Source organism: Microtus oregoni, unplaced genomic scaffold (genome assembly GCF_018167655.1).
Source record: "Microtus oregoni isolate MIOR12 unplaced genomic scaffold, Mior012 000041F_ref0000270, whole genome shotgun sequence".
Taxonomy (NCBI): Eukaryota; Metazoa; Chordata; class Mammalia; order Rodentia; family Cricetidae; genus Microtus; species Microtus oregoni.
In genome coordinates, this window is record NW_024543208.1 from 15549922 (window position 1) to 15564175 (window position 14254).

The following is a 14254-nucleotide window of genomic DNA, read 5'->3' on the forward strand; positions in this document are numbered from 1 at the left end:
CCTGCCTGGAAAAACTGGCCTCGCCACTCCCCTCAGCCAGGAGGCCATCTCTAATGCCCATCCCCCCGGGGTGTTTCCAGACAGCACCATGTTGATGACCCCTCCCTTTGAGGGGCTCGCCCACAAGGGCCACAGTATACTTGGTAGACCTTCCACTGTGGGGGAAGTTTGCAAGGCTTCCTGGATTTCTAATGAGGAAAACCTTCCAAGGTATAGGGCCAGGCCCTATGGGAAGAGCCATCTCGGTTAGTGGATTAACTGCATGACATGGTCAGCTACCCGGAGAGTTTTATGACTTCCCTATTGTCACACAGCCATAAGCAGCAGAGCTGGATCTGAGCTCAGGAAAACCTCAGGGGTGGCCTGTGAAGAGGACTCAGCATCCTGTCCACTGTGGCTTCATCACCGACCTTTGCAAACACATGTCCTCTGTCACCCCGGAACACCCGCAGCTTCTGAGGTTCAACTCCCAGCATGCTCAGCCCCTGCCCCGGCAGCTAAAACAAGCAATCCATTCACTCTTAGACTCATCCGTTTATTTAGACCCAGCAGCCACGGTTCTGAGCATGGAAGGTGCAGTGGCCTGAGTCTTGCCCTAGTTTATACCCAGAAGGAAGAGGAGATAATACAGGCGCATGTGACCTGTGTATAGAAAAGTGGGCCAGGTCAGGATAGATGAGCAGTGCTATCTCTTGTGCCCATGGCGACGGCTGGCCTGGGAGTCCTCAGTGATGAGAACCGAAGGAAAGGTGGAAGTGAATCAGAATGGTGCATGTGTCAGAACAGCTAGTGCAAAGGCCCTGGGGCAGGCGTGGTTGCTGTTAGACCAGAGAAACAGCAAGAAAGAGCCCGGTCGTGTAGCCAACAGTGAGTCTGGGGGGCTTGGAATGTCTCCCAAGTGACATGTGGAAGCTCCGGGGCCTTGCTTGGGTGGAGCATGTACTTGGGTTCTTTTCTGAGGACTGTCTGGCTGCTGAGTGGGGAGCAGAGATGAGTGAGAGAAGAGGAAAATGGGCAAGGGGAGGGGTGGCTTGCTCAGGTAGACCCCATGCCGGAGGTGACCCGGGAGCCATCAGAGCGTGTCTTAGCCCGGCTAAGAAATTGGCTGATGGAAAGAGCAAGCTGCGCTGCCTGCAGTGCTCCCTCTTGGCAGAAGGGATGAGCAAATGGAATCTTCGTGGAAAGCAAACTTGACCTCATACCGGACAACCCACTGCCCCCAGGCGACCAAGAGCTGGCAGGAAATACTCAGGCATTCTCTGTGTTATTCCGCGTTTAAGCACACACCATTCCCAGTGTCTGATACATGGCTTCCTGCTCACAGAGGCAGTGTCCATCCCTGACCCATCTAGGAAACCTTGCTTTGTTTCTCTCCCTCGGTGTACACATGCTGATAGCCATGTGATGCCCTCCGAGGTCATCCTCCCCCGCCCGGCTAACAACACACACACACACACACACACACACACACACACGCATCCAGTCAAGGTGCTGCCTCTCCTTCTGCTGCTAGCCCTAGCTAGCTGCTGGCCCAGAGCCTGGGGGTTATTCATTCGTTATTAATGGGTCACTGGAGACTTCAGCCAGGTCTAGGTGCCTGCATCAGCCAGCATTGTCCATGGAAGCAACCTACAGGATTGCTCTAGAACACAGGAGGATTCATGAGGGCGACACTCGGGAGACCTTGGCAGCTGGGAAGCCCCAAGACTTCCGACTGCAGGCTGGAGGCCCCAGACCTCTGTTTTCTCCAGCTCAGCTTGAGAAGCAGCCCTGCTGCGCAAGGGCAGGTGAAGGTCTTGGCGAGACTCAGCACTGGACTGCTCTTGCCTGGACCTGGGCTCAGCCATTACATTACAAAAGGAAAAGTAGAGTGGGAATCCCTTGAAGTCACTCTTCCTCCACTGTGGCGTTCCTCTGGGGCTGTGGTGTGGACTGTGCCTGCATAGCGGAGATAACATTTGTGGCTGATTTCTTCCAGGAACATCCCACAGGCACAGAGAACTAACACCTACTAGCTGTTTATGCATCCCCTAATCTAGCCAAGGGAACACAGGTCCATTCTGGTTGATAATCTGGAGGGAGAAGGAGATGATGGCCTCCCGAAGCTCCCCATTCCCCCACTTCCGGAGAACCCAGCTCAGAAGCACACACTTTGCTGGTCCAGAGAAAGCCTTTGGCGTCATAAAGTCACTTAAAGGAGTGTGGACTAGGGATGGAGTGAGGCTCTGCAAACAGGGCCCAGGGCTAAGAGATCACACTGGGTGGTTCACAACGGCTGTAACTCCAGCTCTAGCGAATTTGACTCCTCTTTAGGTCTCCACATGCACACCACACTCACAGAGACAGACACAGATGTTTGCACGCACACGGTGTGGAGTAAGGAGGAGATGAATGTTTTGTCATATGGGATCCACTTTTGCATTAAGTTCCCCCTTTGGGGTTGGAGCCATAGAACAGCACTCTTTCCTTACACACACCTCTGTGCCTGTTGTGTGCCCCGCCCCCCAGCATTCTGTCTGCCACTGGATGAAGGTACTAAACCTGTTGAGCACAACACTTACTGTTCAAGTCTCAGACAGCATCTCCAAGTAGTTCAAGGGAGGTCTGAAAATGATCAGGAGGTCACAAAGAATTGACTTCACGGTTTAGAATGTAGCTTAGTTGATGAGAGTGGAAAGACCTGATTCAATCCCAGCATCATGTCCACCCGACGTAAGGAGAATCAGTTCACAGTCTTCCTAGGACACACAGCAAGTTTAAAATGAGGCATGGACTCCATTGCATCCTGCCTGACAAATATTAATAAAGAAAACTTCAAAGTGACTAATAGAAAAAGTCACAGCATTGCTTTGAATGGGGTCTGCCGGGGTAACCTCAGCCATCGGAAGGAGTCACAAGACCTTAGGTTCCGTGGACCAGAAAACAGGTGGACTCTCCTCCTGGCTCTTGCCTACTCAGCTTGTCTCTTGTCCATTTCTAGAATACGTTAGACCTGGAGGGAAGCGGCGAGACCACCCAAGGCAACGTTAACACCCTGCCGGACGTGTCTGTGGTAAGACCTGTTTGGTTATACTCCCAGCTTTGCTCACGGACTCCTGGGCTCTCCTGGGGATAGCCACAGAAAGAGGACACAGGGTGGGTGGGAGTGTAGAGTCTCTGCCCGCCAACCCAGCTGGTTGCCTGAATTCTAGTCCCACCTCCCTGTTGCCTATTTAGCCCTTCTTTAATATAGAGATGAAATCGCTGCACCTCACTCATAGCTGGGGTCAGAGTGAGTCGGGTGACTTAGTCAAAGCATTGAGACAGTGTCTACAAGGCTGTCAGAGCTTTGCAAGTGTGGATGCTGACCCAAGGAAAGGGGTTGGGAGCACTGCATCTCAGGCACCTTGTTAGCACATGCTACACTCTGCTGCCCTCGTCCCTGCTAACCTGCTGGTGGGTGCACTGTGCTCAGAGAGGCACCTCACCCTGGCCGTGGCCACACAGCCCTGCAACCCCAGGTGCCTCCACCCTTCCTCCCACCTCCACTTGCCAAGATCATTGGTGCAATGGAAATGATTGTTTTGTGTCACCATCTTCTTCCTCCTGCCCCTAATTAAGTCTTGTCACTCGTGATGAGCCCATGCTGACGCCAAGAACTTCAATTCCCAGAGGAACCAAGTGGATCCCCAGAGGCGCCTGCCAAGATCCTGGCACTCCTCAGCTGCTGAGACATAGGGAGCAGTTTTCCACCGAGCGATGCATTATTCAGCGGAGCGTGGCCAGGAGCTGAGGCACAGGGCCCTAGTCCTTGCGGGTCCAGCACGCTCGCTGTTCCTGTCTGGCCACCATGGGCTCTGACTTCTACTCCTGTTGGGTCTTTTGGCAGGACGATGTCAAACCCCCCTCAGAAGATCTGCCTGGCATCAAGCCACCTCCTCCCCCACCACCATTGGCTCAAGATCACGACCACCGACTTGACCAAACACGGAAGCCAGGAAGGGAGGACCCTACACCTCTGTCTTCTGCTGGCCACTCAGGCACTGTCTTCTCAGCACCACAGAATCGAAGCCCACCACTGGGCCCTGCACCTACCCCAGGGCCCCCCTCAGCACAGGACTCGCCCTCCTCGCCCATTTATGCTTCCGTCTCCCATGCCCACCCCAGGTCTAGGAAGCCGCTGGACACCCACCTGGCCCTGGTTAACCAGCATCCCATCGGCCCCTTCCCTCGGGTCCAGTCCCCACCACACCTGAAGAGCCCTCCTGCAGAGACCCAAGGGGCCGGGGCCTGCCTTCCGTCACCATCGTCCTCTGATCACCCTGCCCCTGTGGGCGCAAACCAGCACTTTGTCTTGGTGGAGGTGCACCGTCCGGATAGCGAGCCTGACGTGAATGAAGTCCGGGCTCTGCCCCAGACACGCAGTGAGTATGGCTGCCCAGCTCTGTGGTGACTGGTAGGGCCAGGTGCTGCAGAAGGGTCTGCCCGCCTGAGGTCTGGCTCAAGGCCAGCATGAAGATGGCCTGAAGCCAAGACTTGGGTTTGAATCCCACTTCTGCCACTGACCAGTCATTTGCTGCAAACTACCCTGACTGAGTGAGGGACACCTTCCCCTGGTAATATGGAGTAGGTACAGGCCGGACTGTCACTGGGTGGGGTTTATGTGGGGGTGGAGTTAAGGGTCTCCTACCCCTTCTCCTGGCGCCCATTTCACAGCCTCCTCTGGAAGACTGTGCCCCTGACCAGTCTGGCAGAAAGAAGGTATGACGGTCCCGTCACTGGGCCTCTCGATGGTGTGGAGAAGTCAGTCCTGCACAGGGCCAGTCTAGGACCCCTGTTCTCTCAGGGGTGCCAGTGAGGGAGGATGTGGAGGAAGTCCTCCCTGGCTGTAGAGCAGTTAGCTAGGCTCTGCTGCCATCTTGTGGTTGAAGTGTTAAACGATGCCCACTAGGGAGCCTAGGAAAAGGGCAGGCAGGGGCAGGGCAGAGCAGGCCTAGAGCACAGATGGACACTGCGTCCCTGCCCTGAGGAACAACTGGCAAGCACACCTCTGTAGATATACTGGGCAGGGGATGGTGGAAGCTAGTAATGACTAGAGGCCTTGCTTGCACTTAGCTCCTGCAGCCCTGTGCCAGCCCTGTGCCAGCCCTGTTCTGTTAGTCTCCATTTCTCAGGGGAAGCTTGAGATGCAGTAGGCAGATGCACAGCAGAACCAGGCCGTGTGAGCAGGCTGCCCTTCAGTGCTTTTCCTGGTCTTTGTGATGACCCTAGGTGGGTATCGCTCTCCAGGGTTAGGACAAGGGCAGTGCACCCAGGCTTGCACAGCGACTCTTGGGGATTCAGACCCAACACACCAGGATCTACAGTGCACATTCTTAAGCAAGAGCCTCCAGCTCAGGGTCCAGTGACATACACAGAATGAAGCAGCTTAATTGGTTAGAGAATGGGATATGTTTGGCTACCACTCAGTTCACACCAGGGTGGTCACAGGAGGCGAGGTAAGGACAAGGTGGAAGACCCTCCATGTTTTTCTTGTGTAACTATAAGCTTTTTAAAAAACTCCTAATTTAAATATTTATCATTAAAAATCGACATTGTGTGAATTTAAACAGCAAAGCAACAGCCCACTTCTGTGAGCAGGGCTGGCCCATTAGCCTCTGTTTTCATCTGTATGCCGATGGTTGGGGTCTGGGCAGAAGTCCTAGATGTAGTGGCCATCAGGCCTGGCCCTGCTGGCAGATCAGGTGGTCAGGAGATGGGATTGGTTTCAGGGATTATCCCCTACCCTCCATCCCTTGTATCCCTTCATCTTTCCCTTTATCTTTGTATGGTGAGTTTCCATAGATACCACCCCCAGCCCCACCACCTTCCCCACTGTCCCTCCGTGACTGTTTCTGTCCCCTTGTCTGTCCCCAGCAGCCTCCACTCTCTCTCAGCTCTCAGACAGTGGGCAGACTCTAAGTGAGGACAGTGGTGTGGATGCTGGGGAGACAGAGGCCAGCACCTCAGGCCGAGGCAGACAGACAGCATCCACTAGGAGCAAGAATGGCAAGGAACTGCCCCGGACGGAGAGGACCACAGAGGGTGCCAATAAACCTGTGAGTGGGGGAGCACACACAGGATCCTGGTGGAGGATGGTTCTGGGAATCTGGAGACGCTTAGCGTGCGGCCCTTGGGGGCATTGCCGGAATGATCCGGAAAGGCCATAGTGCTAGATTCGGGAGTCCCTCTTTGCCCTGATCCCAGGCAGCAAGAGCTGGCAGCTCTTCTATACTCGAATATGGTATGGTAGCTCAGGCGGTCTGTGATGTCAGGCCTAAGATTCAAGTCTCTGCTACACCAGCAGTCTGGGCCAAGGACACCAGGTGCTTATCTTAGTCTGTGTCTTATTTGAGGCTCCACCTGTCCTCCACTGAGGAGTTCAAGGCCACCTTTTTCCCACCTGCAGCCTGGCCTCCTGGAGCCAACATCCACTCTAGTCCGTGTAAGGAAAAGTGCAGCCACACTGGGCATCGCCATTGAGGGTGGTGCCAACACACGCCAGCCTCTGCCCAGGATCGTCACAATTCAGGTATGTCCTCAAAGTGCCCCTGGTGTAGGTCTCCCTGTCTTAAAGAGCTCTTCCTTGGCACCCTTAGAAGCGGTGACCCAGAATCTCAAGACAGAGCCAGTGCCCCTCTGAGCAGGCTAGCAGGAACATGTCCTCCCACCCCCACTCCATCCTGGCCCAGAACTTGGGAAGTTGCCTCCTCTTGCTCTGCAGACCCCGGTTTTGCCAGGACTGTGGGCTCTAAGTTGGTAACATAGCCTCTTATCATAGCGGGCGTTCTTAGCAGGTGTCACAACCAGGTACCCACATGACCCCCACTTGTGTTTCCCTGTGCAGCGAGGAGGTTCTGCCCATAACTGTGGGCAGCTCAAGGTGGGCCACGTGATTCTGGAAGTGAACGGGCTGACACTTCGGGGTAAGGAACACAGAGAGGCGGCCCGCATCATCGCCGAGGCCTTCAAGACCAAGGAGAGAGACTACATTGACTTTCTGGTCACCGAGTTCAACGTGATGCTCTAGGGATGGAGCCAAGACCAGGACTGTAGAACAAGGTCACAGGCAGACTTTCCATCTCACCCTGACACACATACCCTGCCTGGTCCCCTGGTCAGACAAGGCAAACAGAGAGTCAGATCAGAATCTGTGCACCAGAAACACAGTAGGAGCTCAATAAAACTGGTAGGGAAGGAAGGTAGAGCCCCTTTTTCTGGGCTGGATGGGGGTGCTGCCACCCCTAGACGCCTAGGTCTTGGCTGTGAGGTCACAGGAGAGTTCACAGACTGCTTCCTGCCGGGGGACTTTCAGTGCCACAATGAGCCGCCAGCACGCCTGTTCACACCGGTCGCACCCCCTCCTCCTAGCTCAGTGTCCTTATGGTATTTATTCATCTATTTCCCTTCCTGCGCTTCAGGGGACTCCAAGCCCCAAATTCCCTTTGCACCCCCAGCCTATCCTGGAGGCCTTTCAGGCGACCAACAATGTCGGTGTATTTATATACAGAGCTTATGACTTTAATTTTTCAATAAAGCGATCTGAACAAGGCTGGGTCACATGTGATGTGATGTGCTATTGCCTTGTGTCACTGTAGGGAGACGGGAGGGATGGGGCACCTGGATTGTCATGCACTGTCAGCTGAATTTGAAACACCAGCTTAAGTAGTGTGAAGTTAACCTTTTTAAATCAGGGCACACAGGTATGCTCCTGGATAGAGTATGCTGTATGCAGAATGTTTAAAAACACACCTTGGGGCTGGTCAGTAAAGAAATGGCTATACAACCATGGAAGACATGAGTTCAATTCCCAGAACCAATATAAAAAGCCAGGCATGGTAGCCTACCTACATTTGCAATCCAAACACAGGGGAGGCCCAAACACAGTAATCCTGAGGCTCACTGATCAGCCAGCCTTGCTCCATCAGCGAGCATCAGGTCAGTGAGAGACCATGTCTCAGCTGAGGTCTCGGCTTCCACGTGAGAATGCACACATAGGCACATGCACACACCTGCACCCACACGAACACGCTTAGCAATACACTAGTACACACACGCACGCACACACGCACGCACACACACGCACACACACGAACACGTGAGAATGCACACATAGGCACAAGCATACACCTGCACCCACTCGAACACGCTTAGCAATACACTAGTACACACACGCACACACACGCATGCACACACACACGAACACGTGAGAATGCACACATAGGCACAAGCATACACCTGCACCCACTCGAACACACTTAGCAATACACTAGTACACACACGCCCACACACGCACACGACTGGCTATCTTGTGTACAGTCCAGGATGCCAACTCTAAAACTCAGATTGATAAGCAAGTGACTCATTAAGGGAGGACAAAGAGGACCACGGCACAGGGTACTGCCCAGAGGGCACCTTCAGCTTCATCACACAGTGTCCTGAGGTACAGAGAGACTGAGAGCTATTTAGAGAACTCACTCAGGGCCACAAGGCCACAGCCGGGTGGACTCCTGGGCTCTCCTACTCTTTCTCCTGACGGGGCCCATCTGCTCCAGCATCCAAAGGCAGTGGGGGTTAGAAGCAGCCACAGGGGAGAGGGTCAGCCAGGGAGGTGGCAAAACTTAGCTTGTCCTGTTGCCTGAGAACCATTCCAAGAGTCCTTTCCTCTTGTCATAATGATGTCTGGTGGAAGAGGTGTGGCAAGCCCTTCACCAAAAGGTCCAGGGATCTGTCTGAGGTAGGCGGGGGCCATCAGTCCCATGGTCTTGTACAAGATCCTGCTCTTGGGCTAGGAGTGAAGTTCATTGGTAAAGCGTTTGTATTGCAAAGTCCCGGGTTCTAAGTCTCTATTAATGATTTAGACTTAGATCTCAGTCCCCTCAAGGGTTCAGCCCCTCTCAGGGTTATGGCTGCTCCTTCCTTTCCCTATGAGGGAATGACCCCTGCCCAACTACAGAGGGCTTTGCCAGGCTTAGCTCCCCAGGAAGTGTGGCTGGTGCTCAGGGTCTCCACCTGTAAGATGTTCCAGGCAGATTCAACAGTGATCATATCCCCACACCTGAAGCCCAGAAATACACAATAAATGGTGACAAGTTCCGTGGCCACGTGGTGACAGCCACAGGCCCAGGGAGGCCCTGCCCGTGGGGTCTGTGTGGCCCCACCTCCTCCAGCCCGGGAGCTTGTGGTGTGTTTGCAATGGAGCTTCCAGGATGTCACTGGCTGCTCTTTGACCTGAAGGGCAGACACATTTTCCTGGCCCTAATTTACCAGCTCCCTACTTGGTCCAGCCCCTTGAGGAGAGAGTTCCATGAAAGAGTAGGGCAGGGATTAGTTCCTGGTGCTGTTGCTCCCAGAATTCCTGAGCCTGGCTCTGCTGAAAGGGTCTACTGGTATAGTCCTAAGTGGTTTTTACATCCCAAATTCCAAGAAAATTGCACTCACTCTTTTCTGCAGTACTGGAGACTGAACTCAAGGCGAGACAACTCTATGGCTGAGCTATATCCCTGGTTCTTTAGACTTTGTATTTTGAGACAGTCTTTTATAGCCCAGGCTTGTCTTGAACTTTTAATCCTGCTGCCTCAACCTCTCCAATACCTGCAGCCAGACCCGGTTTCCAGTGTAATTTAAACCTCCAAATTCTTTGGCAATGAACTTAGGAAGATCAAGTTCAGACCCTCAGCAGCCTGAGCCTCAGGACAGACATCCACACTAATGTTTTGGGGGGATTCAGTGTGGTGGGGGCTGGATGAGTCAAATGTCCACCTCAACTGTGTGCATCTGTTCCCCGACATCTTTCTTGTGGAAAAGATGGGGCGTGGGTAGCTGGAGAGTCTCAGAGCCCCTCGTCCCCACTGGGGAACCCTGACCAAGTCTCATCGCCCCTTCTGTTCAGGACCTTTGGAGAGGAGAGTTCCATGTTGCTCCGCTCCAGAGATGTAGTTCATGTTCAAACCAGAACGTTTTCTATTTTCTATTTCTGTCACTTGATAAATACCATGACCAAAAACTGCTTAGTGGGGAAAAGGACTCCATCTCCCAGGTTACAGTCCACCTAGGGAAGCCATGGCAGTAACTCAAGGCAGGATCCTGAGGCAGGAACCATTCTTACTGGCGTGCTCTGTACCACCAGGCTCACCTTCCTAGGGTGGTGCTGCCCACAGTGGGCTAGCCCTCCTACTTCAGTCATTAATGAAGACAGTCACAGGTCAGTCTGGGCCTAGCACAGGTTGAGTTTGGGTTCTTACGGTATGAGCCTGCCCAAAGGAGGGCCTGTAAATTGCCTGCAGCTCTCTGTGGAAGACAGGGGGTGAGAGGTGAGGTAGCTGGATGTAGGTGGCACAAAGACAGATTGTGAGTTTGCACTTCCTCAAATTCTGCCTGTTTTGCTCCCAGCTAGTGCTGTGGTTGCTGCTGTTGTCTGTGTGGGAGTGTCTGGCAGTAAGGCAATGGGGGAGCCATGTCCATGGGAAGACACGGGCAGTAGGGCTGTTGATAAATAAACTAATATCCTAGAGTGTCTGGAACCTGTGTCTGTTTGCACACCTCTGCACCCCCAGAAGTGACAGTGTTGAATTCGAAGTTTTGTTATTCTGCATTGGCAAGTAATAAGCAGAACTGGCCCAAGCCAGTCTGACACTCCACATCGCCATTGTTTGGAAGACATCACTTCTCCCTCGTCCCTCTCTGGCTCACATTTCCAAGCCTCCTTTCTGACCTCTGGGCCAGAAGACTGAAGTCAACCCCGCCTCCCTCACAGCAGCCCAACAGCACGCAATGAACACACGATTTATTACTACAGTTATGAAGCGGCAGATCTCCGTCCTCAAACTTGGTGACTTTCTCACGGTGTCTACGTAGACCCCCACAGACATCGTCCCCTCCCTGCCTCAGTTTCCCCTTCTGCGCCATGGCAGGCTCGCACAGGGAGTTGCAGACCAGCAGATCTGAGACTTCGGCCCAGATCTGGATCCATCCCGCCGACTGCCAAAGTCTGGGGTGGGGCGAAGCATCTCTACGATTGGTGGATCTCGCAGAAGCTCCGCCCCGGGGAGCCTGCCCTCTACCTTCTCGGGCGCTTTGCGGGCATTATGCAAAGCAGCCGCGCCCCGCCTCGCACGCGGATTGGAGGCCTTTGTCTGCCGCTCAACTCCAGGAAACCAGGGCGCGCAGTAGCAGCTGCAGGTGAGATCCAGAGGGGAGATCCAGGGGACTTGGAGCTCGGCCATCGGGGACTCAGTTTCCCCTTCGGGAGGATGGGGCCGGGAGGGAACAGCGCTACCGAACTGGGTCCTACTGGACCCGCGAGGTTTCGGATCTCTACGTGGGAGCTCCATGCGAGCGCGAGGGAACGGATCTTGGCTCCGGGAATCCGGAGCGCGAGGTCCCGGACCCAGACGCACCCCTGGGACGCCAGGACAACGGGATGCCCTAGTCTCGCCCTGTCGGCCTCAGTCTCCACCTCTGCACAGTGGGGGCGTAGGCTTCTGTCACCCAGCCCAAGCACCTCGGCCACCGGGCAGGGGTCCCTGGGGATAGGGGGTGGTCCTTGGCGGGGCTGCAGGCGGTGTTTGGGTAGGAGGCGTGGCCCTGTTGCTGGGTGACTAGGGAGGTGGGGCGCTGCTGTTCTGAGATTTGTGTGAGACTGGGTCACCAGGCAACAATTCCGCGGCCAGGAGCCTCGGAGCTTCGCGCAGTCCCTGGATGTCTAACGCAAGTTTTTTTTCCTCTTTATATCTCTTTATATTGTCGGGCGAGGTGAGGGGCAGCGAGAAGTGGGCTGTCTCCACAGTGGGAGGAACCGGGAGGAAGTGTCAAAATGGGGTCAGTCCCCTCTTGACACACTATAAGTGACTGAGGCACAGAGAGGTGGCGCGGCTATCCAAGGGCGCACAGCAGGGAGGCGCGAAGCAGGTCTCTGCCCTGTGGCGGGAGGGAGGCAGAGCCTACTTGCTGTGAAATCTTGGACGAGACCTCTGACGTTCCTTCCCTGGGCTTTAGTTGAAAGAAAGAACAGGATAAGAAAATCAAAAGCCCTTCTGCGTTTGAGAAAGTTGGAAAGGAAAGTTGCTGAAAACAAATGCGAGCTATTTTAGAGCCGAGAAGAGAGGCTGAGCCGGCTACAGTGAAAAGAGGCATTGTTTCTGCCTCTGAAACAGAATAAATAGGCTGAATCTGAAGCATAAAGGTTAAGGCTATATACACAGAGACTTCCCGAAGAGTTTCCCAGGTTCTTCTGGAGTTGTTGGGGTTGATGCTGGGCCGCCTTGTTGAGGTACTAGAGTAGCTGCGCTGGGTTAATCGGAGGGGTGGGGGGTGGGGGAGGGGTGTAAGTCTGTTTGACCTGCTGATGTGAGGAGCAGTCTGCCTACGTAGCAGGCAGTATTGGTTTGTCCCTTGGCTGTCCCCGTGTTCCACAGGAGGGACAAGTGCCCACGCGGGTATTTCCTCCCAGAGGCCAGCTGGTTTGCATCGAAACCATGTGATCATGGCTCTCTTGAGGGGGGATTTCATCAGCTCCCAGGGCAGGGCTTTCCAGAGGCCTGGGACTCTACAGACACAGCTAGCTGCTGTGGGAAGGACTTGGAAACTGTGCTGCATTGTGCCAGTCAGTGGCCCCCGTGGGCAGAGCCGTCATTTCAGGGAACCCACAGACCTCAGGTGGCCTTCTTCCTGTCAGGTCTAGAGGTACAGCAGGAAGTCACTTTCAGACTTTACTTCTGAACACCTCAGTTTACCTCTCTAGAAAATGGGCAGGCAGGGCAATATTCCCTCTAGTACCATCTTCAAGCCCAGGTGGGTGGCATCTTAGAAGTTTTTTATTTAGCATTCCCATTTAATTTTAGAGATAAAGAAATTGAAGCTGTAGAAAGAACAGAATAACAGCAATAACTTTATATTGGTGACAATGGCTAGTGCATTGAACACTGCCTCAGGCCAGTGTGTCTGGAGTCTCGCTGTAGGTAGAGGTGGGGGCGGCTGAAGCTGTCCTTTCCCCAGAGCCCAGCACAGTCCTGCTGGTTTCTGTCACTTCATTTCCTAGCGCTGCCACTAGGTGGATGTGCGCTCCCTATTTTACAGTCTATGTGCGCTCCTATTTTACAGTCTACCGTTCAGAGAGTTCAAGTCACTCAGCTGAAGTGGCACAGCTCTTAGCTGAGGCTGGAAGGTCTCAGTTTGGGATGTGCAGGTTGCCATGGTTCCCAGCAATCCTCAGCACTGCATTCCGGGACAGCGTGTCGGTGCTTACAGGGCGGGAACCAGAGAACGCTGTGTGTCAGCGCTTTTGGAGACACACATAACAGCTGAGAGTGTAGCTCAGAGGAGAGAAACCGGTGCTGGGCTAGGGTGGTGTGAACCTGGATTCCAAAAGATCAGCCTTTTCACCTTGAATTGGCCAAGCGTCCTCCCACAGCTTTCTCTGTGCCAGGAAAGAGAAGTCTTGGCCCTTAGAGTCCCCTGGCAGCCTGTGCAGGCTTTGGGGCATTGGAGGGTGATGTGGGCTGTGAGGGAGGAGAGTGTCCTGGGAAACCTGGAGAAGATGGCTATGGTTAGTGTTTCAGGAACACCTCCTTGGATGTTCCTACCCAGGTTCCCTGACTGTGGGGGAGCTAAAGTCTGACTGACCTATAGTCCTGCCCCATGGCCTCCCATTTTAGCCGCTAGTCCCCCATTCATCACAACTATAACCCCGTCTTGGCTCGTCCGCCATACCAGACCCTCCTGCAGGGTCTCTCCTACCCATCTCTAGACCCTTGCCAGCATCTGTCACCTCATAGCCTTTTCCGGCAAGGAGCTGGGATCAAAGTCAGGCAGTATGCCCAGCTGCCAGTCTCCCTGGGGTCCTGGGACTACAGCCAAGGACCAAGAACTTGGGGGAAGGGACGCAAAGTCTAGGAGCCCCTCAAGTAAGAGATGAATCTGTGGGGGGAATACTATGTTTATGAAAGTCCTTAATGCTGTGTGGCTTTGGGCAAGCTGTGCAGCCTTTCCGAGTCTTCCTTGTCTTCCAAATGACCATTTGCTTATAAGGAGCCAATCAGAAAACGTGTGCTATGCCTCAAAATGCTAAGAGTGGCCAAGCCTAGGAGCAGGGCGCCTCCTCTTCATTGTGTTTTAAAATGTTGCACAGTGCCTAGAGAAGCAAGAAAGAGAAGCTGCGGGAGTTGCTGGATGTCAGAGGGTCAGGACTGCAAGGAAACTCAGTGTCTGGACGCTCTGTCAGTGTTGCCATGCAGAT

At 53.9% G+C, this 14254-nt stretch overlaps 2 protein-coding genes across 9 annotated transcripts in view; both read left to right on the forward strand.

The window, feature by feature from the left end:
- Positions 1-7569, forward strand: part of Whrn (whirlin) — a 93652-nt gene extending 86083 nt beyond the window's left edge. For 4 of the 8 annotated variants that reach the window (XM_041632386.1, XM_041632388.1, XM_041632391.1 and 1 more), the window contains 5 exons: positions 2981-3052; positions 3869-4403; positions 5896-6077; positions 6428-6550; positions 6866-7569. In XM_041632386.1, the coding sequence (XP_041488320.1) occupies positions 2981-3052; positions 3869-4403; positions 5896-6077; positions 6428-6550; positions 6866-7048 (1095 nt within the window). In that variant the 3' untranslated portion in view covers positions 7049-7569. Of the gene's footprint in view, positions 1-2980; positions 3053-3868; positions 4404-5895; positions 6078-6427; positions 6551-6865 lie in introns of those variants that run through there. The other 4 variants (XM_041632387.1, XM_041632389.1, XM_041632392.1 and 1 more) reach the window with 2 other exon arrangements.
- A 4670-nt stretch (positions 7570-12239) lies between these two features.
- Akna (AT-hook transcription factor) overlaps positions 12240-14254 on the forward strand; it is a 47074-nt gene continuing 45059 nt past the window's right edge. Inside the window, exon 1 of the mRNA XM_041632465.1 lies at positions 12240-12289. The gene's annotated coding sequence lies outside the window, so the exon portion shown is untranslated. The remainder of the gene's footprint in view (positions 12290-14254) is intronic.